Genomic DNA, 21,844 nt, shown 5'->3' with positions numbered 1-21,844 from the left:
GACCGATGGCTAGGACCCGGGCAGCGTGAGTGCCACTGAAAATCAGCTCGCGTGCCGCCTTCGGCACACGTGCCATAGGTTGCCTACCCCTGCAGTACAGTTTCTTGTCAGCACAGAGTGCACCAGTCTCAGTTATTTCAGTTTCAGGATACAATGTAATGTGTAATAATGCCACCCTAACCAGATAAAATGAAAATATAAAGAGCTTGCATTTAAGCTTCTTGATGACTCCAGGTACAGCCACATGAACAATACTTATTCTCAAACCAGCAAAATAACAAGTAATAGATCAGAAGACCCAAATTTCTATATTAATTTATACTTCCTTTCATTAGAGGATGTCAAATTTACAACTATTAGTCTCCACAATGCAGTCCTTATGCAGGCAAAATTCTAACTGAAGCCAATAGAAGTTTTGCTTATACAGAGGCTGTAAAAAAGGACCATTAAGTTGTTAGTTATCACAACACTGATGTAAAGAAGGGAAATAAATATTAATCCCATTTTTTAAAGGACAACGTTGAGGCACAGAAGTTGTGTGGCCTGCCCAGGATCATATGGTGTTAAAGATTTGTCTATACTTGGAAAATGAATAGTTGCTGACAGTGGTTATCAACACCACCTTCTGCCCTTAAAATGGTGTTGAACACTATGTAGCTGTTAGTCCAGATAGACAAAAAAAAGTGTTGCCAACTCATGATTTTAATCAGAAGTCATGCCATTTGGTGTTTTTCTTAAAGCCACGGCTCCTGGAATCACATAATTACACAACAATCTCAGCTTTCACTTTTTTTAAACTAAGTTTTTAGCCCTCATAGTTGTAAAGAACAACTGGAAAACATGATCTCTGTAGGCTCAAAACCCAGAAGGCAACTCCTCCCCGCAAATTTATTATTTCTAAAATATAATTTGTAAACCAACCTCTTTTTATTGGGGTGAGAGGCGGGGAGGCAGACTGACTCACTAGTGAACACTTGGGTTTGGCAATGCCAAAAACATTCTCAACATCAGTATGGGAAGTGACCTGGAGCTATGGTGCAAGAGGCGTCTTTCATGCTTTTGTAACAGTGTTGTAAAGCCATGTTGGTCCCAGGATATTAGAGAGACAAGGTAGGTGAGGCAATATCTTTTATTGGACTAACCTCTGTTGTTACAAGAGACAAGTTTTCAAGCTACACAGACCTCTTCTTGAGGTCAGGTAAACAGTTTGTGTCAGCTAATAGTAGTTAGTTTTCAAAGCTGGTTGAAGGGAAAGTGACCTACTGCTCAAAATGGTTGCCAGCAACACATGAGATGTCTGGGTCATTTTCCTTGTGCAGCTGGCCCCTTATTTTGTTGAGACTGTCATATTGAGGCAGCTCAGAGCAAGCACAGTATCTCTAAAATATACTTTACCCAAAGAAAGAGGAGAAGTAGAAAGAGAAATAAGCAAGGGAATAGAAAGTAGAATAAGCCCTTTTGTTTTTTAATAGAAAGATTCCCCATTTTCATATAACTAGTTTTTGAGGCATATTTAACATTTGTAAAGTGTTTGGGTAATTTTGAGTGCAAAATAGTATCATGCGTGTAAGTATATTCATAGGTGTAATTCAGTAAGATCAATTCAATGGTTCTTGGGCAAAGAGCACCGATAGGCATAATAACCTATTGAGCCAAATTACTGCATGTATCTATAGCAATAAAATGATCCAAGGCTGGTTTCAGAAGGGGTGAATGGGAAAAAAAAGTTTAGAGAAAGAATGAAAGTGATTAGACAAAAGGAAAGCGAAAGAGAATGACTTGGAAAGCCCCGTTGCTAGAGCCCCATGTCCCTAGCTTGCCGGCCTGGCCAGGGGGTGTAGCCTGCAGGGGATACTATCCGGGAACAGCTGCTCCGACCACAATTTACACGTTCCTCGCCCGCCCGCTTCGCTTCTGCAGCTGGGCTGACGCCGCGCATCGATTCTTCGGCGCTCTGCTCCGCCCGCTGGCCGCGTGCGGTACCTATTCCCTTCCGGGTGCGGGCGGGCCCAGCAGGAGGGACAGGCGCGTCGCTCGTGGTCGAGTCACCTTGCCGCGCGGCGGCAGGTTCCTCCCGAGGAAGGGCGATGGCCGGGCTGGTCAACCTGGAGGATGAGGAGGAGGTGAAGGGCTACCTGGAGAACCTGGGCATCGAGTACAGCTACCAGTGCTACAAGGAGGGTGACCCGGACGGTAAGTGGACAACCCGGCGCAGCGCCCGGCTGCAGGCTGCACCTACCCCAGGCAGAGCTGCCGGCACCGAGGGCTGGCCCCTAGTGCGGGTGGCGCGTCCTCCCGGTGGAGCGCTCGGTCCCTGGCCTCTCCTAGCTGCTGCCTTCATGCACGAGTGGAGAGATGCTGCCAAGGTCACTGGGCCCCACCGCCCTGGGACGTGCCTGTAGCTGGGGGGCCTGCTGCTGTCCTTTAAACCAGCCCTACTTGCAGAAAGCGAGGTGTGGGGTTTCTCTTGCAAAGCAGCGCTGCCAGGTCTAGGATGTTTGTTTTAATCTGCGCCTGCAGTGTAGTCCCGGGGTGCAGCCCTGCACAGATAAACTGGGGTGGGGGGACTTCAGAGCTGACGTTAAAGCTTCCAGTGGGTTTGTAGTATAGACAAATGAGACCAAACATGGACAAGCAAGATACCATATTAGAAAGACCAATTGTCTTCGGTTCTTGTGTTGCGGTGAAACACCCAAATGGCCTAGCCTGAGCCTAGTTTGTAAACTGTTTAATCCCTGTCTTCCTCGCAGGTTGTCATCGATTGGCTGATTATTTGGAGGGGGTGAAGAAGGACTTTGAAGGAGCTGCCAAGGTGCTAAAAGAAAACTGTGAAAAGAATGAGAACAGTGAGAGTTGCTATAAACTTGGAGCTTATTATGCAACTGGGAAAGGTGAGAAACAGCTTCCACCTGTTGGAAGAAAGGGCAGTGTTGAGCATGAGTGGGGGGTGAAGCCCTGGCTTGGGGAGGCTAACCCTCCAGGCCCTCCCCTTTTGTGCCCACTGGAGACCAGCCCCCACTGGTGTTGAGGCTGTTCTTGTGAGCTAGTTCTCTTCTTGTGACAAGGTGCTTAAGGATTTCTGGCTAACATTTTATTATGGGTTAACCTTTCAGTGCTAGGAAGCACATATTTAGACTCATAGACTTTAAGGTCAGAAGGGACCATTATGATCTTCTAGTCTGACCTCCTGCACAACATAGGCCACAGAATCTCACCCACCCACTCCTACAACAAACCCCTGATCTATGTCTGAGCTATCAGAGTCCTCAACGTGTGGTTTAAAGACTTCAAGGTGCAGAGACTCCTCCAGCAAGTGCCCCGTGCCCCATGCTGCAGAGGAAGGTGAAAAACCCCCAGGGCCTCTACCAATCTGCCCTGGAGGAAAATTCCTCCCTGACACCAAATATGGTGAGCAGCTAAACCCTGAGCATGTGGGCAAGACTCACCAGCCAGACACCCAGGAAAGAATCTGTATCTCACCCTATCTAGTGTCCCATCACAGGCCATTGGGCATATTTACCGCTAATAGTCAAAGACCAATTATTTTCAAAATTAGGCTATCCCATCATACCGTCCCCTCCATAAACTTATCAAGCTTAGTCTTGAAGCCAAATATGTCTTTTGCCTCCACTCCTCCCCTTGGAAGGCTATTCCAGAACTTCACTCCTCTGATGGTTAGAAACCTTCATCTAATTTCAAGTCTAAACTTCCTGATGGCCAGTTTCTATCCATTTATTCTTGTGTCCACATTGGTATTGAGCTTAAATAATTCCTCTCCCTCCCTGGTATTTATCCCCCAATATATTTATAGAGAGCAATCTTATCTCCCCTCAGCCTTCTTTTGGTTAGGCTAAACAACATAAAACAGGTTTTCCATTCCTCAGAACATCCCAGTAGCCCTTCTCTGTACCTTTCCAGTTTGAATTCATCCTTCTTAAACCTGGGAGACCAGAACTGCACATAGTATTCCAGATGAGGTCTCACCAGTGCTTTGTATAATGGTACTAACACTTCCTTATCTCTACTCATGTCATTCTCTTTGCTGTTCACGTTTTTGGTGGCCTGTCTAGGTATGTCTACACTGCAAAGTAAGCTGAAGGTTAGTAGAAATCAGGTTAGCAGTCCCTGGCTTTGTTAACTTTGGGCTTGAATGTCAACACTTGTCTGTAACCCTCAGGTTAGGAATTGTTGAACCCTGGGTCCCAACCTGGGGCTCTAGCATCTTGCACTGCATTGCGTTGGCCTGAGACTAGCGACCCATATCCCAGACTTCCTAGTATCTCCCCCCGCTCCCAGTATGGCTGCTGTAGCCCTTTGTTCATGGTGCAGCGTGGGAAAATTTGACTGTCCAGAGAACAAAAAAATCTGCCTGTGACATTGTAGGATACTTTTGCCGGACTCCCAGATCATGAGCACAGTGGGGCTGCATCTACACTGCAAAGCTTGAACCCTGGGTTCTGGCTTGATTCAAGCTCAGGTATGTCTACACAGCAAAGAAAACCTGTGGCTGCCCTGTGCCAGCCAACTCAGGCATAAGTGCTAGAACTAGAGGTGTGGGGGTGCTGCTGCACCTCTTGACTATGATGGAAACCACTTCAATACAGGGTTTACAGTTTGGTTTAATGGCTCATATCTCATTATCACTGCAGGGGTAGTCTTGTCTCAGGAATCCTAAGTAAGGAAACATTTTTCTTGTAGATCAATTTTTGGTTACTCTTCCAAATAACCAGATAGTCTCTTTGAGAGTTGTATACATTTCCTTTATGTATATTATTTGGAGATATGCTTGAACCCCATTTTGTTGAGAAATTACAGGCCCTATGCTGCTGTAGTTGACTTGAATGAGAGCAGGATGAGGCTTTAAGCAACAGTTGGAATTATTTATGCTAATACCAATTGGCTACAAAACAGGAGGAGTTGTAGGATTTAAATTTTATATATAAAAATAAAATGGAAGACACCCCTCTTCAGCAAACTAATATTTTTACCTATTATAGTCAACCGTGGTAGCATTTTCTGCCTTGCATTAAATGCCTAGGCTAAGTCTTCCTTTTACCTGAAACCTGTTTTGTCTAAATTATGTAGTCTTTGGATAAACCAGATTTGGCTATATATGGAAAGAATACATTTGTTTACATTTCTTCATTTAGTGTAGACATAGTTTTACTGAAAAAAAATGCCTTGGCTGGTGTAACTCATTTACACAAGGGAACTGGTATAAACTATACTAACAATAGAGGTCTTTTGCTGGTAAAAGCTGCATCTACACTAGGAGGGTTCGCTGACATAGCTATACTGGCAAACCTTGTTTAATGTAGACTAGGTCTCGATTCTCTATTGAAGTATAGTCCACATTTCCAACTATCTTTGTATTAATGATAGTTATAGTCTTCCAAAATAGTATTGAAAAATTTGTGAAAGAAAACTGTTTTCTCACTATCTCACAATTAGAGTATGTTCTTCTCACAAACTTGCATTTGATTGTGTTTTTTGGAGGGCTGCAGGTGGACTCAGCCAAGATTTGAAAGCTGCCTACAACTGCTTTCTGAAGTCTTGCAAAAAAGGTGGGAAGAAATCAATAAATGCTTGCCACAACGTTGGACTTTTAGCACATGATGGGCAAGTAAATGATGACAAACCTGACCCAGTCTTTGCCAGGGACTACTACACTAAAGCATGTGATGGCAGTTTTGCCCCTAGTTGCTTCAATCTTAGTGCAATATATCTTCAAGGAGCACCTGGGATACCAAAGGACATGAACTTGGCTTTAAAGTACTCTTTGAAAGCATGTGACATGGGTCATGTGTGGGCATGTGCCAATGCCAGTCGAATGTACAAACTAGGAGATGGAATTGATAAGAATGATGCCAAGGCAGAGGCTCTGAAAAACAGGGCAAGAGATCTACATAAAGAACAGCAGGAAGCTTCTAGAGCCTTAACATTTGGAGAATAAATCAAATTAAATCATTCACTGACTTCTAGGACTGCGCTTTTAAATGGTGCAAAAACTTTAGCTGCAAACAAAAAACCCATACCTGTTGCATTCACAAAAGAGGCATCTGTATGTACGTGTTTGCATGTGCAAATTTTTGGATGTGCAACTGATGCATGTACAACTTTGGTGTACCATTATCTGAAAACTTTGCCCTTTCATATAGAACAGTTTTTCAGGCGAACAAACATTTAGGGCCAAATTTTGAAAAGCTCAGAGGACCCAGCTTTTAAAATTGAAGGTGCAGTTCCATGTGCTGACTTGTGGCTGCAATCTTCCACATCCACACACAGTCATATGTGCATAATTACTCAAACCTGACTACGCAAAACTGTGTCTAATTTTAGAGACTACTTTGGATATTATTACTGGGACCCTATCAGATGCTATATAGATGAATTTATGTACTCTTGAGCACTCTTTTCCAAAGGCAAGCACTCACACTGAAAACCTCAACTTGAATCATCACAGGACATGCTCCTTCCATTGATGCTGAAATACACTGATCACTGAAGGTGGTATTTTTTTTTGTTTTCTAAATGTAGTTTCTTTAGTTGCACTTCTCTGTTTACCAAGGTTACAAAAGGGATATAACTTAGCTGACATGGTGAAGAGTGAAGTTTTAAAATTCAGATGCGCACATATAAATCTTGATTTCTTGAAAGTCCAGTAAATCTTATCTAGATGTCATTAAGTATCCTTTCTTTGTGTAAATTGTTTTTAGTCTATTACAGATGGGTTCAATGTTTTATTGAAGAATTCAATTCTTGTATATAATTTGAGTGATTTTAAAAGTGTGTGTGTGAGAGAGAGCCCAAATTAAGAAATCTTTACTCAGGCTAAACTTGAATATTAGTCACTGGGCATTTTTGACTGAGCAAAGACTTCAGAATGTGATGTTTTTAATTATAAAAAACACACCTACAGTAAATTATGGTGGAATGTTTGTGTATCTTACCACTAAGGGGCGCTTGTGTTCTAAAAGCCACACAATGCTTTCTTCATTTGAAATTAAGAAAAGAGGCATCAGTATAATAGTGCATTTTTGTATGGTGGAGCTACATTTCATTTTTATTTCCCTTAAGTGATACCAATTTCAAAACTGAGAGTTGTCCCAATTATATAATAAACTCTACATACGTTTTAAGCAATTTCTGCACTGAAGCTATCTTAAATTATCTGCCTTCACACGTTCCCCATCCTGTATTTTTGATTGTCCATGTGTTACGTAAATGGTATGGGTTAACTAAGGATTTGATCCTGAGGTCCTTATGCACTCAGCTCCCTCATTGACTTGATTTGATTGTGGGACTTGGCTGTACAAGGAATGCAGGAGCAAATCTAGCTCATTGTTTTGAGCATTGGCCTGCTAAACCCAGGGTTGTGAGTTCAATCCTTGAGGAGGCCACTTAGGGATCTGAGGAAAATCAGTACTTGGTCCTGCTAGTGAAGGCAGGGGACTGGACTCAATGACCTTTCGAGGTCCCTTCCAGTTCTAGGAGATAGGTATATCTCCATTAATTTAAATCCTCACTGTCATTATTCCTCTTCTACTTAACTTCATGCTTCTACTGTCGCCCTCAACCTAGTGGCTTCCTTTTAGTTGTCTTCCTAAATTTCTTATTTTTCATGTAAAGTTTCCGTAATCTGCAGAATGAATTTCCTGTAGCTGAAGAATATATATATTTTTTTCCAAATCAAAATGAAGAGGGACAAATATTTTCATTTGGGATCTTGGGCTCACAAGTGGGGTATACATCCTCCTTAAAAGCTGAAACAAGTATCAAATTCTATTTCACTCTTAAAGAAAACAAAATGAGGGAATAAAATCAAGCTAAGAGTGGAGAATACTCCCTCTATTCTTGCTAATAGGACACACTACAATGGAATCAGCAAGCAAATAAGCATCCTGTTAATTTATCAACTGGACTCTAATATATGCGGGTACTCTAATCGGCTGCGGCAGGACATGGTTTCAGAGTTGTGATTGTGCTACTGCAATGTAATTACAGAGGTTTCAGGAACTCAGGACAGATGCTTCTCAGTTGGAGGCCTTTCCTGCATGTGTTAACAGGGACTTTCCATTTGCAGTTGGTAATATTATGGGCTTTATATCCTTTGAGTATAGTCACCAGAGGGGTTTGGATAAATAATGGTAATTAAGAAATCCCAAAATGCAGATCAGTGGGAAAAGTTTGGAGACTAACAAGAGTAAAATTACGCTCCTTTATAGCATGGAAGAATGGTGGCTCTGTGCTTAACAGACTTGAGGGATGTGAAGGGGAAGCCTAAAGTCCCTTGGCTAAGTCTTAGTGCAGAATTAAAGCAGAAGAAATTTTAGCAACCTGTTTAACTCTCAAAGTAAGTAGCAGTATGTACAAATTATATGGTGGATTTCCATATTGTCTCTCTCTCCCCCATCAATTTTTCACAACTTACAAAGCAAGAGATTGCTGGACTAGCCGTTAAAACAACAGTTCCAGTTTGAGACCTGAAAATCAAGCGGTGTTCAATTCTCGCCAGCAATAGAGTCTGCAGTAAGATAGCTGTCAGTTTGGTGGATGAACCAAATGGACTAGGATCCAGCTCATTCCCAGAGCTCTAGTGGGAACTGCATTGCTGACATGGGACCTTTTTGTGGCTTTTAGCCATGGCCCCATAGTGAGAGTGGTTTAGATCTGCACCTTCTCATTTGGAACACAGGAAACACTGGAAAACTTAGTGCATTTTTTCATTTTCAAAAGACTGCATAAGGGCTAGCTCCACAAGGGGACTGAGGGGTCTAAATGCCTCTTTAGGCACCTAAGTCAAACATTTAGCTACCAGTGGCATTTACAAAACCCCTGCTCAGCTTCCCCCTAACCCTATGGGTGTCTAAAGTTCCTAGGTGCCTGTTTCTGTATATGAGTATGCACAGAGCACCCCAGTGCTGATGTCACTCAGATGATTGGTGCACTAGCTCCAGTGAGATTCTCAAGCTAGATGTTCCCCTGCTGATCTTGCCTGCAGGGAGATGAGACTTTGGAGGAAGGGCGGTGTCCAATTATATCAAATATCCAACTGGTTAGAGTGGTCACCCAGGATGTGGAAGACCTAGGTTTGACTTGAGCCTCTGTCTCCCACATCCCAGACGAGTGCCCTAGTTATCAGGCTTTTTGGGTATTCTGGAGTGGGCCCCTCTCAGTCTCTCCTGATGAAGCTGTTTCCCTTTGTATAATTAATGAAATATTTCTTGGAGCAGGGATGCGACCCTGACTCCAACTACTGGGCTATAGAATCAGTCTCTCACTTTTTCTCTGTCTCATTCTGGCATTTTCTACTGGCTAGTTTAACAGTTCATCCACTCAGCTTGATGTCTTTTGTGAATCCTTTTCTTAGATGCCTAATTCTCCCCCTACCATGCATGGCTGCCTAACTTAGGACTGTGAATTCCACAAGTTAAGCACTGCAACACTTAAGTGCTAATGGCCTGATTTGCCAGCATCAGTTTTACACCATTGTGACTCTTGATTTAAACTGTTAGGAGAAGTGAATTAGGGCCCAAGTATTATTTCCTGTTCTTAGAATAAATAGAGGACTTTAGTCACCAGGGCTAATGCCATTCATCAGCTATAAGTGTGCATATACGTACGCGCACACAGTTTAAATGCCTTTTTCTCTGATCTGCCAGCTTGATGTGCCTCAACTGTCAAAAGGCTCTGCAGCAAGAGGCAGACCTGTGAATGTACAACCATTGGCTTCCTGATTGAAGTTATAGAACTGAAGTTCTGATCAGTCTCTAAAGAATAGAGCTGCTTGAACAAAAATATGAAGAAAAAACTAATTAAAACTACAGTAAGAGAGTCATCCAAGTTTTGAAAATCAAAGTAATTCCAGTATTTGTCACACAAGGAAATAACTTTAATTTGTTTCACAGTGGGTTGCAGCACTTTGCTCACCATGGTTTTACAGAAACCAGTTAATTACAGACAAACTTGAGGAAAAGCATTTGGTGCGATACACTGTTTTCTGAACTTCAACTCATATGGGATTAGCAGCTCTGCGGTTATGAAATAGTAAGTGTAATTATCTCTAAATGGACTCCTATTCTGAAGTTGTTTCCATTTACTTACAGACCAGTCATTTTGTTACAATATGCTTTCTTTTTTTAAGCTGGTAGTTAAGCACAGTCATTGGGAAACCTAGAAAAGGACATGAATGTATTTTTCTGTTAAACAGAAATTAGAAACAGAGAGACTGCTCTTACACTGGTGTAAATCAGTGGAGTTCCATTAGTGCAGAAGCAGCGTGGGATTAGAATCTTGCCCATACATTCTATATTAATACTCTTTACCTCTCAGATCTAAAGGCCAAGATTTTCAAAAGTGACTAGATATACTGAGTGCCTCAATATTTGGGCACCCGACTTGAGACCTCCCCCTCTTAAAGGGATTTGATTTTCAGAAGTTTGTGCTCAGCATTTTCTGAAGACCCCTTTAAGACCCTTTTAAAGTCTCATACTGGGCACTCAGAAACTGAGGGACACAAAATCATTAGTCATTTTTTAAAATTGTGGCCAAAGTGTTTTCTTTAGTGCATCAGAGAAAAAAATACAAGCCACTTCTCACAAGAAATTTGAGTAGTCAAGTTGGCAGAAGGGATCCTAACGCTCTTGCCTAGTTCAGACAATGTCTGGTAGATATACAAGCCCTACCTCACTTCCTGCCCAACCCTGCAAAGCTTACAGCATATGGACAAGCTGGAAGGCCATGCCCTGTGAAGTGCACAATCACACTAGTTGTGCTGTCTGGGGATTGAGGAATTTTGTATTTTACAAGTACTGTGTTTTCAGGAGGCTTTGATTTACTAACCAAAACACAATCAAGCTATTGTCATTATTATTTGTACTGCTGTAGTATCTAGAGGTCCCAATGAGGACTAAGGCCCCATTGCGCTAGGTGCTGTACATACATGAAGTCAGAGAGGGTGTCTTCCTTGAGGAGCTTGCAATCTAAATAGGCAAGACAGACAGAGTGAGAAAAGTAGTAGTATTATCCCTATTCTATAGATGGAGAATGGGAGCGCAAAGAGATTAAGTGGTTTGACCAAGATTACACAGGAAGGCAGTGTAGAAGCAGAAATTGAACCCAGCTCTCCTTAGTATAAGTCTAGTGCCTTATATACCTGACCATCCTTTCTCTCAGGCATAGGTCATCATTTAAAAAAAGTTTTATTTATATTGTTTGTAATCAAACAGAAAGATGTTACTTTGCTGCTTGTGCATGCATGAGAACCTTATAGTAACCAGTGCATACATGATGAAGGATGGAAAAGTGGCAATCACCCCTCAGGGTAGAAAACAATAACAACCTATTAGCAATAGATTCCTGCTTTTCTGTCAGGTTCTGAACTTTTTATTCACACATTTAAGGGAAAGTGGCCTTAGCCAATTTATCTCATTAGGGTCTAATTAAGCAAAAAAATCTCCTTACCCTGCCTCATTTATTTTGCTGATTCAGAGCCTTAAGGCTTAGTTAAAGACACTGAATCAAATTCATCCCTGATTTAAAGGGGATTTGATTAAAGAGCTCTGGGAATGAGCTGGATCCTAGTCCATTTGGTTCATCCACCAAACTGATAGCTATCTTACTGCAGACTCTGTCAATAGAGTAACACCATTATTACAAATGTGTGCAATGAAATCAGTTCTTGATAACTCACCGTGTTATAAATCAGCTAGAGAATTTATTGATTAAAACAGTTTGTCACCAGGCTCATTGAACTTCTAAGTGAATGGCCCATATTACAAACTCCTTTCAAGGGGGATATTTAATACAGGAATAAAAAAACCTGCACAGGCATATAATAGAGATGCAGATAAAATGTGCATGCTGTGGCAATAGATGGCAGTGCAAGTCAAAAATTCTTATTTACGCTGGAGAAGGGGAATGTTGTTATGCCTCCTCGTCCAGTTTCCAGCAATTTACAATGTATCGTTAACAAAAATGAAGTAGATTTGTGTTACTGTAGTTAGTATTTTAAGGGTCAGCTAGAGAAAATAAAAGCAAGCCTTCTTTCAGGATAAGCAGAACAAAAGCTTCATGGCCAGATTCTTCACTGGCTTGCACCTCATGTATTCATTTACACATGGACAAAATAGGTGTAAAATCCTATCTCAGGTGTAAGAGTGGAGTGAGCTGGTAAAGTTTTACATCCACAGTGTACAGGATAAGGGACTATACAAGGTTCAAGGCAGTGGAGAATCAGGCCCATCAAACAGAATGTTGGCCCAGATCATCGCCTGCACTTATATGAGCAGGTTGGTCCTGCTCCTGTAAAATGGGATGCTCAGACCCTTTATTTATCCATCAACCAAATACTGAAGCTGTCTCACTGATGCACGCTTCCGTCTAGCAAAATCTGTGGTTAAAGTAGTTACTCCTCAAGGCACACAAGCAACTTAAAATCAGATGAACATGTGTGTGAAATTTACATGGAACATCCCTGGGATAACGTCAGAAGGGTTCAGTCCCATTTTTTATTTCAGCGGCACAGGGTTTTTTTTATATAGTTAGTGTATCCATAAGAATCAACTTCCAACCTAGCTTTTAGGATCAGGAGTCCTCTTGATGGATTTCACAATTGCAATATATCTTAGCTTATAGCAACCATGCTTTGAATAGTAGGAGCACTTATTGTATTGCTGCAAGGCTAATTTCTGCATCTTTCCTTTTTATCTTACACTACAAAGACATAATTTAGCATTTCTGGGACAGAAATTATTGTCTCAAAAGCCATTAAGATTTTGTACAGGTAGAGCAACTGACACATATCCAGAGCACCATCCATAGAAATCTGGAAGAATTAAGTTTTTTAGGTTCTGTAGGTTGGATGATTGTGCAGAGTACTAGCTATAGAACCCTGATCCCTGACATTACTGCAGCACAGAAAAGGCTGCAGGCTCAGTGGGGAGCAATTAAACACTTCCTGGTAGGGGATTATGAGCACTTGAGTAGTAATTACTAGGGTATTGATATAATTGGGAGGATATAAGTGGGAGGAGCTTTGAGGGTGACCTGTAGGGAGGAGAACTGCATGGAAAGCATCTGCTGCAATATACTTGTGTCTTGTTCTCTTTGTAAAAGAACTATAGAATAACAGGTCTATGTGGTGAAGAGCAAACAGCCTGGGTGTACTTATGATTGTGAGTGGATGGAAATAGGCACAGTACTGCAGCAGCACACCAGGTAGGTGATTAAACACCTTGTGAGAATGTTAAATAAAGGAATCCATTTAAAAACTTGGCAACTTACTGAAGTGCTTTCTTTTTTTCTTAACTAGTTTGTGTTTATCTCAGCAGGCAGCCAATGTTCTATTGTGATACAGTAATATACTTCAAAGGGGGAGCTGATCAAGACTAATGAATGAAATAAAAGTGTGACTATCTGGCTGTAGATGTTGAAAGTGCTGATTGGAAGTATTATTTCCCCATCTCCAGCAACTGTGACAGGATTGTTAATGGATGGGAAGTGGTGGGGGAAAATCACCCACAGTATTTATTGCATGACTTGCAAAGATGACTTGCATCTGAAGAAGTGGGTATTCACCCACGAAAGCTCATGCTGCAAAACGTCTGTTAGTCTATAAGGTGCCACAGGATTCTTTGTTAGTATTTATTTTATCTTCTTGGGATTTTAAGGATGAAGCATCCCTACTGAAGGTACACATGAAAAGTATGAGGGTGTGTGTGTGTGCGCGCGCACATATATATGTTTTAAGCTGCAGCACAAATCCACATAAGAGATTGTGGAACATGTTCTAAGCAGAAGCTCTACAGTGAGACTGCAAGGAGAGAGTTTAGAAATAATACTGCTTTGGTTGTTCTAATGAAGTGTCTTAATCAGGTTTCAGAGTAGCAGCTGTGTTAGTCTGTATCCGGAAAAAGAACAGGAGTACTTGTGGCACCTTAAAGACTAACACATTTATTTTAGCATGAGCTTTCGTGAGCTACAGCTCACTTCTTCGGATGCATAGAATGGAACACACAGACAGGAGATATTTATACATACAGAGAACATGAAAAGGTGGAAGTATGCATAACAACAGGAAAAGTCTAATCACTTGAGATGAGCTATCATCAGCAGGAGGGAAAAAAAACTTTTTGAAGTGATAATTAAGATGGCCCATAGAAGGTGTGAGGAGAACTTAACATAGGGAAATAGATTCAATTAGTGTAATGACCCAACCATTCCCAGTCTCTGTTTAGGCCAGAGTTAATTGTATCTAATTTGCATATTAATTCAAGTTCAAAAACAGACTCCAAAGAGAAGTTTTTTTGTTGCAAAACTGCCACCTTTAAGTCTGTCACTGAGTGGTTAGAGAGGTTGAAGTGTTCTCCCACTGGTTTTTGAATGTTATGATTCCTGATGTCAGATTTGTGTCCATTTATTCTTTTGCGTAGAGACTGTCCGGTTTGGCCAATGTACATGGCAGAGGGGCATTGCTGGCCCTTCAGTGTTTGAAGACTGAGTCTTTACATTGTCACATGACAGAGGGGACTTGCCTCAGCAGATCTTTTCCTGCCTGTGTGGAAGAGTAGGGAAAATGCCACCTCCTCCATGGGGCCCTATACAGAAAGGGCTCTGTTGGGCTTGCTCACATCAAAGCCAGGTGACAAACCACTATCAGTGGTAGTGTTCTTTCTATAGCAGAAGTACCAAGGATTCAAGTAGGGTCCCTTGCACTAGGCAGTGTACAAACACACACACTGATAGTCAGCGTGTCAGAGAGCTCACAAACTAACATTTGCAAAAGTTTCTAAATGACTTAAGTGCCTCATTCATATTTGAAAATGGGGGTTAGGCTCTCAGGAGTCCAAGTCTTACAGGGATGTAGGTTACCAAGTCATTTAGGTGCTTTGGGGACTATTACCCTTAGACAAAATTCAACAGCTGAAAAAAGAAAATGAGAGGGAGCAGGGTCTGTTGCCTGCAGATCACTGGATTTCCATATAGAAATCTTGTCAGGAGTTATTCACGTGTAGACATGTGTTTCAGCAGTCACAGAAGGACCTAGCCACTAGCAGCATGAGATGTCCTGTCACTGGGAAGGAGAGGGCATGGGACAGTAGAGGGGGGCGGAAGGCAGCTGTCCTTTACAAAATAACTTGTGGAAAATAAGACTTCATTTAGAACATAGGACTTTTAAAATTTGACAGTAAGAAACTTATTTTTAGTGAGTTATAAAAAAAACTTTGAAGACAATGACAGTCTTCTGACAGGATTCAGTCACAATTATCAGCCTGGCTTTTAGTTGTGATCTATCTACTGGCATTATCAAGGAATTAAAAAAAATAATAACATATTCTTGCAGAAGAATACACCAATTTCCTAATTCTCAACTGCGGTGAAGGGCCTGATGCTCTAGGGTTTGTACCCTGTGTGGTAGTTTACATCTGTGCAAAGAGGCTGTAAAACACACCCAGAGCTGAACTCCCCATTTGTTTATATAGATTGTACCATTTTACAACCACTTGGCACAGATGTACATGACTACAAAGGAGTAAGGCAATCAAGAATCAGGTCCTTTGTAAACATATCAAGAATTATGTATGAATCCCATGTGTTAAGATTTAATATTCTTAGGATTTAATGACCTTGGCAGGAATAAAGAGACTAAAAACATTTTATGGTCAGCTTCGGAAGCCATGAACTGCAGAAGCATTTAACTATATGAAGAGGTATTTAAATATAAAATGTATTGTATTTTCCATTCTCAGTTTTGATACCCTTTGGAGTTCCTTTTTCAAAATGTTGATTGACAATAGATTTCTCTAGTATCTTGCTGTGCCTCTCTTAGCACTTCTAACACTGTATTACTAATGTTTCCAGAATCAATAGAATATTGATTTTTTTTCCCCAAAGATTTTAAAGACTTAGGCTTCTAAATTCTGACTTAGAATTAGACCATTAAGTCATGTCTCATCTTTAGTTCTTTAATTTTTTCCGTATCTGCTCTTTAAACACACCCAGTAGTATACGGTATTAACATTCAGAATGTATCTGGTGTGTAATTGTCGTTATTCCCTTCCACTATAGTACTAATTAGAATTACTAAGCGCTCACTACTTCCAAATACATTTTATTCACCTTATATACACACACACACACAGTTTCATCTCTTTTTCCCCCAAATCAACTTGTAAGAAATCTCTGTGATATGGAATTAGGGACTGTAGGAGGTCATGGCTGTCCCTCCGCATCCACCTCTGAGGGAGGTCACACTTCCTCACTGTCTGGTCTGCTAGAGTATGCTCAAAACAAAGAGCGGGAATTAGTGGTACTTGATGGGCCATAGCCTTCAAGCAGGGTGGGGCTGCTGTCAGGACAGAGCAGTACCAAGTTATAAGCCCAGCCCTCACACAGGGCAGGGTAGTGACCAGTCAGGGCTCTGGCCGGCAGTCAGGCAGAGCTGTAGTACATATGCCCAGCCTTCGATCAGGGTGGGGCAGCAGGCCACCAGGGCTCTGACCTGCAGTTAGGGTAGAGCACCTGCAATATATGATCCCAAGCCCTCAGTCAGAGAGGGGCAGCAAGTCATTAGGGCTCTGGCAGGGGTTGAACACCCAAACACAGTCTAGGGGGCTCAGGCAGGGTTTGCAGTCTCTAGGGCAGGGGTGGCAAGCAGGGGGCCCAAAGGCCCAGCCAACTACACCATGTCCCAGCCCAGGGACCTAACAGTGGTGGACCACTCCACCACTGAATCAACAGGCATCCTCCCACAACACACTGACCTTGTATGAGGCCAGCTCTTAACCAGACTGTTGTCTAGTTTCCCTGGACTTCTTCCTACTCGCCCCCTCAGGCATACCTGCTCTCAAAGGTTGTCCTCCAGCTCCTGGGGATATACCGCCAAGGACAGCAGGAGTAGCAAGTGTCGTGAAGCTTGTGCAGGCCCTCAGGGCAGCCATGATTCTCCTCAGCATCCCACTCTAGCAGCAGGAAAGACACATCTGTCTCCCTCAGCAGCTCTGCCCCCCAACTGAGCTGGCCTTTTATACTTTCCCACCCTTCTGCTTCTGGCATGTGGGGTGTAGTCCTGGTTCTGGCCACCAGGCAGCTTGTGGTGTTCCCTCCGTGTCAGCCTCTGAGGGAGATCACACCTCCTTGCTACAGGAACATTCTGAAGTGGTGATTTCAAATGGTGATTTTTATGATGATTTAACACTGGTTTACTTGTATGGTGGAATTTCTCTACCACCATTGTGTTTTCCCTGTGGGAAAACTGAAGTATGGTGCTAAATATACCCCCTAGGTGGTTTTATTTAGCAACTTCTAAGACTTTCTGTACATTAAAACAAGGAAATGAAAAGAAAACCCTGTACATTTAGGTACCAGTCTTCAGCCCAAAGAACTCCAGATCACTTCACAAACTGAAATACAAACTGTATCCAGAATAAATGTAACACTGAAGTGCAGCCTATGGTGAAACACTATTTAAGCACATAACCAACAGTTTAGGACAGGAAATGGAAAAAACATCCAGTGGAAACTATAAGAAGAATTTTGGTAGTGGACAGCTACATCACTCTGACTTGAATTAAGGCTAGCCCGTGTCTTGTAAAATGTTCCTTTTCTTATAAGGGTCTCTCATAACCACACAAAGTCAGGGGCTCTGTTTTATGTCCATCCTCCCCACCCAAAAAGACAGCATCTCAGTGCCACCCCAGCCCTATGCTAGAGCACTGGCTCTGTAACGACAGGAGGAACGATATTATCTACCACTTGTCCGTGGAGAGCACCAGTTCTAGCCCCACTACTTGAACATGCAAGTGCCATGATTGGGCCTCTATTTGTTCAAGTATGAGTGGACCCCAGACAGGGGTCTAGACTCTTCCAACAGATAGTCCTTTACACACACTTGCCATGTCATAGTGTGGGAGTGTTTACATGAATTAGATATAGCCTGGGTTATGTTCCCATATTCCTGCTCCCTGGATCCTTGATGGACCAGGAAGTTGGAGCATTTAATTATCTCAATAATGTTGAAGAAATGCAAATTCATTTTATTTCAGCTCTCCTAGCACTAGAAGCTTTTATAATAATAAAATAAAACTGAGTTTCCTGAATGGAAGGCACTGCGGAAGTACAAAGTGCTTTACAAAAGTCTTGGAGCACTTCTGAAAGGGAAATAAATATTGTCTTCATTATATAGATGTGGAAAGTAAGGTTCTGAGAGATTGATATGTTGTAGGACATTGGATGAGTAACTCAGTGTGGGAGTCAGATATGAGAGAGTCTTACATCCAAGGCCACAGCTACAATTATAAGACCCTGATCTCAGTTTACTGACTAGAAAACATTAAGAAAAACTGGCTTTGGATGATTTTCCTGACATTTATTTAGTCTATTAGTGGGGAGATGTGGTAGCCACATCATGGCCGGGGAGGTATTAGTAGTAAAAGTTGAATGGGATAAGAAATTAAAAATTGTTTATACTGTAGAGTAATGCACAATCTTTCTTTGATGTGTTGTCTTCCAATCATTTATTTCCCTTTAATAATCAAGTGGCTCTTGATAAGTAGCAATACCTTCTCTGCTGCATTGTGCCACTTCACCCATTCTGCACTGTTTCGGTTAATTGAATACACAACATTTATTCTTAACATGATCGAGGCTAGAGTGACACCTGCTGCATCACTGCCTCCTAAAAATGAAGCTGCTATAGATCATTAGGCCACAAATATCATGGGTCAAATAGACTGCGGTCCTTAGCGAGATTATATCTGAAGGTAAATTTTTCAGCTTGTTTTGGTGAAGTTCTTTTTTGACCTTACCAATTTCATATGAGCATCAGAATGAAGAGTTTGATAGCAGAGGAAGCTAAGGAGTCATGCCACTGAAGTCTATATGAAAGGCACAGAATAGGCTTATATTTCAACAAATTACATTTAGAGAGTACATTTTATATCAACATCCCTGTCATAAACATACAGCTAAGGGTAGCATAAAATCCCTCCTTTACGTGTAAGGGGTTAAGAAACTCAAATAACCTGGCTGGCACCTGACCAAAAGGACCAATAAGGGAAGAAGATCCTTTCAAATCTGTGTGGGGAGGTTTTGTTTGCTCTCTTTGTTGTGGTTCTCTCTGGTACAGAGAGAGACCAGAGCAGGAAAAACCATCTCCTAAAACCCTACCTGAAATAAGCATCTAAGATTATAAATTGTAAGTAATAGGAAGGAAATGCATTAGATTATCTTTTGTTTTAGCGTGTGAGTTTTCCCTATGCTAAGAGGGAGGCTAATTCCTGTTTTTTATAACTTTAAAGTTTTGCCTAGAGGGGAATCCTCTGTGTTTTAAATTTTATTACCCTGTAAAATTACCTTCCATCCTGATTTTACAGAGGTGCTTCTTATTTTTTTTTTCTCTAGTTGGTTGGTATTTTATTCTCAAACTTCCCCAGGAAAGTGGGTGAAGGGGCTTGGGGGGATATCTTGGGCAAACAGGAACTCCAAGTGGTCCTTTTCCTGAATCTTTGTCTAACTCACTTGGTGGTGACAGCAATACCGTCCAACGACAAGGAAGAATTTGTGCCTTGGGGAAGTTTTTAAACATACGCTGCTAGAAATAAGCTTAGGGAGTCTTCTGTGCGGGTCCCCATATCTGTACCCTAGAGTTCAGAGTGGGGAGGGAACCCTGACAGTCCCAAAATGCTTTGCTATAATAGAGTAAAAGGTTTCTGCAACATGAAAAGTTAACACAATGAAACAAAATTACACTGTGGTGTATTAAGCCATGTAGCTTTTATTCCCTCCTCCCCCCCCGCATACTTTACCTTTAAATCTCTAAGGACTCTGCAAGTTGCTGAGACAAGCAGCTATTTTGTGTTCATTTTATTATACCATCCAGAGAGAGGGACACATACAGGATGCAGTGTCTCATGGAGTCTTTACTTGTGTTCTTTCTTGTTTTAGATTAACAAAGCAAAAAAACAAGGGGTCTTTCAGACTAAGAGTACTTAGTTGCTGTTTGTGCCTGGAAATACAGAAGACTCAAACATCAGTTAAAACAGGAGTTCTCAAACTGGGGGTTGGGACCCCTCAGTGGGTTGTGAGGTTATTACATGGGGGATCACGAGCTGTCAGCCTCCACCCCAAACTCCACTTTGCCTCCAACATTTATAATGGTGTTAAATATATAAAAAAGTGTTTTTAATTGGGGGGGGGGTCACACTCAGAGGCTTGCTATGTGAAAGGGGTCACCAGTACAAAAGTTTGAGAAGCACTGAGAAAGTATTTCTAAACCTTAAGCAGCATAGAATACCTTGTTAAATTGGTAGGTTTGCAAAATTGAATTAAAACATGCACAGTTTTAGCGAAACCACCAACGTAGCTGGTTCTTAAAGTTAAGCGACAATGAAATTAACAAAAAAGATTAGTTTTTGTGGAATGTAAATGGCAACCAAATATTGAAAAGAACAGCAGCTGGAGTAGGTTAACCAGATAGCAAGTGTGAAAAATTTTGTTTTGGGGGGAGGAATTAGAGGGTATAGTTTCCTATATAAGACAAAGCCTCTAATATTGGGACCATCTGGTCATCCTAAGCTGGATCATCAACTCACTACAAAAGAGTAGAAAATTAACCACTAGGTCCACAACTCAACCTTGGAATCTCACTGCAAGAGTTTGACTGTCACTTTCTTGTTAATACAGATTCACCATCCAAGGGGATGGGAATTCCCAAATCTACCCAGGCTCCAAGACTGAATCATTGAAAGTTTAAATTGTTAACACAAATGAGAAGACCAGTCAATAACAAGAAACAGCCATATAAACTATGTGGAAAATGGGATCCCTGCAACAACCAACTTGAATGTTCTATGGGATATTTTTAGAATAGGGAAAAACATTTAATGTATGTGTCAAACGAATGTCCTTGGGATAGAAATAAAATAAACTTTGTGTTGTATTTGTAGGTCAAGTATTTTATTGTGTTCTATAAATGACTTAGTGTATCCAGTAGGTAAATTTGTACAGTAGCTAAGCAACACAAAGACAGACGGATACTATCTTAGACACTGTGCAGATATGAGAAGCAACATACACAGATACATTAACTAGACTATAGCAATAATTACATATCTTGCAGCTGATTATCTTTCCGCAGTGGCTTTGGGATGCATTTACAAACAAGGGTCTTCATCTTGGACTCTACCAAAGCTCCCATTTACTTCAGTGGGAGTTTCGCCTGAGGCAGACCTGCAGGACTGGATTAAAGATGCTTTCCTTTTAGCCATTTTTCCCTATAGAACACACACACCCCTACCTACTCCTAAGAGCTTAGTCAAGGAAGTGCCACTTTTCAGAATCAACAACGTCTTGCTCTCTGGGAAAGCCCAAGACAACTTCCTTTGTCAGAATGCAGAACAGCCTTGTGCAGTTTGTCCACTGCGATGGCAGCATAACAAGGGAAAGAAATGGTATCCAGCAGTAAGCTAAGACACCTCCAGCTCAAAAGGACACAGCCAGCAATATTGCACAGAGGTGAAATCCAAGCTTCACATTTGGCTTGCCTTCCTTGGAAGGCACTATGTACAGAAGCAGCAGTGTTTTCTTGGGGAATATGGTGGTAAAGATAAGGAGCTTTTATTAGTCTTTTGATGTTTAGGAATGATAGAGCAACGCTTATTTCTCCGATTCAGTAACTGCTCATTAAGCTGAATCCATGATAGCAGAAGACTGGAAAGCAGATATAACCTGGAGGACTAACAGACCTTTAGCATAAAAACTCTGGGGAATTTTCTTTCAGAAAGATTCTTGTGCTCTGTGGAGCATGGATAGATAGATAGAGAGGGAAGTAGATATGAAGTGTTCC

The 21,844-nt window shown here is 41.6% G+C and overlaps 1 protein-coding gene across 2 annotated transcripts; it reads left to right on the top strand.

Moving 5' to 3' along the window:
• Positions 1-1,689: 1,689 nt before the first annotated feature.
• Positions 1,690-20,944, top strand: LOC123376037 (cytochrome c oxidase assembly factor 7). 2 transcript variants are annotated; one of them, XM_045027662.1, is made up of 6 exons: positions 1,690-2,193; positions 2,751-2,891; positions 5,505-6,507; positions 9,909-10,047; positions 13,117-13,218; positions 20,683-20,944. In XM_045027662.1, the coding sequence occupies exons 1-3, from the start codon at positions 2,088-2,090 to the stop codon at positions 5,951-5,953; spliced, it is 696 nt and encodes a 231-aa protein (XP_044883597.1). In that variant the 5' UTR covers positions 1,690-2,087; the 3' UTR covers positions 5,954-6,507; positions 9,909-10,047; positions 13,117-13,218; positions 20,683-20,944. The 2 variants fall into 2 exon arrangements, with proteins under 2 accessions (XP_044883597.1, XP_044883596.1); XM_045027661.1 differs by lacking the exons at positions 9,909-10,047; positions 13,117-13,218.
• The last annotated feature ends 900 nt before the right edge of the window (positions 20,945-21,844 follow it).

Source organism: Mauremys mutica, chromosome 8 (genome assembly GCF_020497125.1).
Source record: "Mauremys mutica isolate MM-2020 ecotype Southern chromosome 8, ASM2049712v1, whole genome shotgun sequence".
Taxonomy (NCBI): domain Eukaryota; kingdom Metazoa; phylum Chordata; order Testudines; family Geoemydidae; genus Mauremys; species Mauremys mutica.
This window is presented reverse-complemented; position numbering and strand designations above follow the sequence as displayed.